A 1,994-nucleotide genomic window follows, 5' to 3' on the forward strand; every position below is an offset into this window, starting at 1 on the left:
GCTCCAGTCTGGTGCATTTTCCCCCCTCTGAGTTTACAGTAGTTATTTTTAGTTTGGTGAACATTCCCCCTCTGCTCTTTCTACTTGTGTCAATGCTGCCTCAGAGTCCCTGTAACCCTGAAGGTCAAAAGCTGTGGTTCTATCTGTTTTTGGATTAGACTGTCCCCAGTTAACGAGCAGCCATCCTAGTTACTTTGCAGATCCCAGATGCACTGTCTGCCAGTTCTGCAGGTTCCTCAGTTGGCTTCCAGTTCTGGCTTCCTGCGTGTGACACCAAGTTCTCTGGCAACTGCATTTCTCCAGATGAGCCCTTCGATTCCCCATAGACTTGTCCTCTATTTCCACATAGGTTAGAGTGAGCACAGAGTGGTGCTTGGGCTTCCCTGCATCCTGGTTACATCTCGGGGTTAGTGCCCAGGATGTGGCAGGTTATCATGCCATGCCCTTGGTCACTCAGCACCATCCAGTAAGTGAGCAGAGCTTTCCAACAGACACATTTCAGCACATTTAAGTATATAGAGTTTCATGCAGTCATCTTTAATTGTGGCCTCTCTACTGCTGGCCTTTCGTGGCTGAAGATAGTCTTAGTCATGTGCCTGCTGTATTTATGCTGAGAGAGAAAGGGAGATGGGTGCTGCATCCCATAGCTTCAAAGCCAATGGCATTCTGCCAAAAAGGGGGAAATGAAAGAAGGACCACATAATTAAAAAAAAAAAAAAAAATCCCTAGAAACACTCAGAGTAGATGGCAATAGCGAGGCAGGTGATGGCCTCTCCATGAGTCTTAAAACTGCAGATCACCTTGGGTGTTCCAGCACCCATCCCACTGCACTATTGGCAAAACTTCCCTGCCTGCCTCATGAAGGAACACTGGGGTTCAGACAGGAGCTTGGCACAGTTAACAGTGAAGTGTAATTCCAGGATTAGTAGAAAAGGTAAGTGAAGGAATCCCTTTTTTCTCAGGGAAAAAATCACCCAGAACACTAGGGGAGATGGCCTATAATTTTGTCCTGAACAGAAAGTGACTGATCATTCAGAGATGATGATGATGGAGTGCTCTGATGATGGTGAATGTGTACACACTCAAGCCACTGTTGTGCACTGTTGCTGGCTGGCTGCATGCATGGTTGTTTTTTTGTCTTTTGTTCATATAGTTAGATGTTAATCAGATTCCCTAGGAGGTACAGATTTAGAATGCTGAACTCTTTTCCTTGCCTCGCCATATGGCACAGTGTCTCCCTTCTATAAAACTGTTATCTATTTTTATTTCCCTCTGCAGCCACACAAAAGCAAAGGCAGAGCCAACAAACTTCAGTCAAATGAAGCCAGTCCAGAAGCACAGGCTCTTGTAAGTACCCAGCTACCAGAAAGTGCCTTAGCTGGATCCCACTTGGCACTGGGACTATTCTTCTTATAGTTGAGTTCATTCAGCTGGGTGAGGGGAGGCTAGCATAGTTTCACATATTTAAACTGAAGCTGAAGACGTTGCTGCTAGGGCTATGCGAACCTTCAGTAGCTGATTCGATTTGGAGGAGATTCGGCCCAATTTGGTAGCCAAATCTCCGAATCGAATCGGGAGAACCATTAATCTCCCTAAATCAAATCGGAAGCCTCCAAATCAATTCGGAGATTCGGCTGTAGACTGTACAGGCAGGCACTAGGCAGTACCGGTGGAAGCAGCTGGGGGAGCAGCCAGACAAGCCCCACCTTGAGCCAGCAGGCCCAGGAGTAGCCACAGCTCATCCAGCTGCCCCCTGTGCTGGGAGAGGCAGGCAGTGCTGGCAGCCCCAGGAGAAGCTGTAGGGAGCTGGGGGGAATGATTAGGGGTTGGGGGAATGAGCAGGGGCTTCCCGGCAGCTCCCGGTTCCATTCCCCAGCCCCCGCAGCTTCTCCCGGGGTTGCCAGCACTGCCTGCCTCACCCCAGAGGGGGAGCAGCTGGATGAGCCACAGCTTCTCTCAGGGCTGCTGGCTCAAGCCGGGGCTCATCTGGCTGC

At 49.4% G+C, this 1,994-nt stretch overlaps 1 protein-coding gene across 1 annotated transcript in view; it reads left to right on the forward strand.

The window, feature by feature from the left end:
* FAM207A (family with sequence similarity 207 member A) overlaps positions 1–1,994 on the forward strand; it is a 139,138-nt gene that overhangs the window by 132,849 nt on the left and 4,295 nt on the right. Inside the window, exon 5 of the mRNA XM_019523305.1 lies at positions 1,279–1,347. Within this exon, the coding sequence (XP_019378850.1) occupies positions 1,279–1,347 (69 nt within the window). The remainder of the gene's footprint in view (positions 1–1,278; positions 1,348–1,994) is intronic.

Source organism: Gavialis gangeticus, unplaced genomic scaffold (assembly GCF_001723915.1).
Source record: "Gavialis gangeticus isolate Ggan-Ray unplaced genomic scaffold, GavGan_comp1, whole genome shotgun sequence".
Taxonomy (NCBI): Eukaryota; Metazoa; Chordata; order Crocodylia; family Gavialidae; genus Gavialis; species Gavialis gangeticus.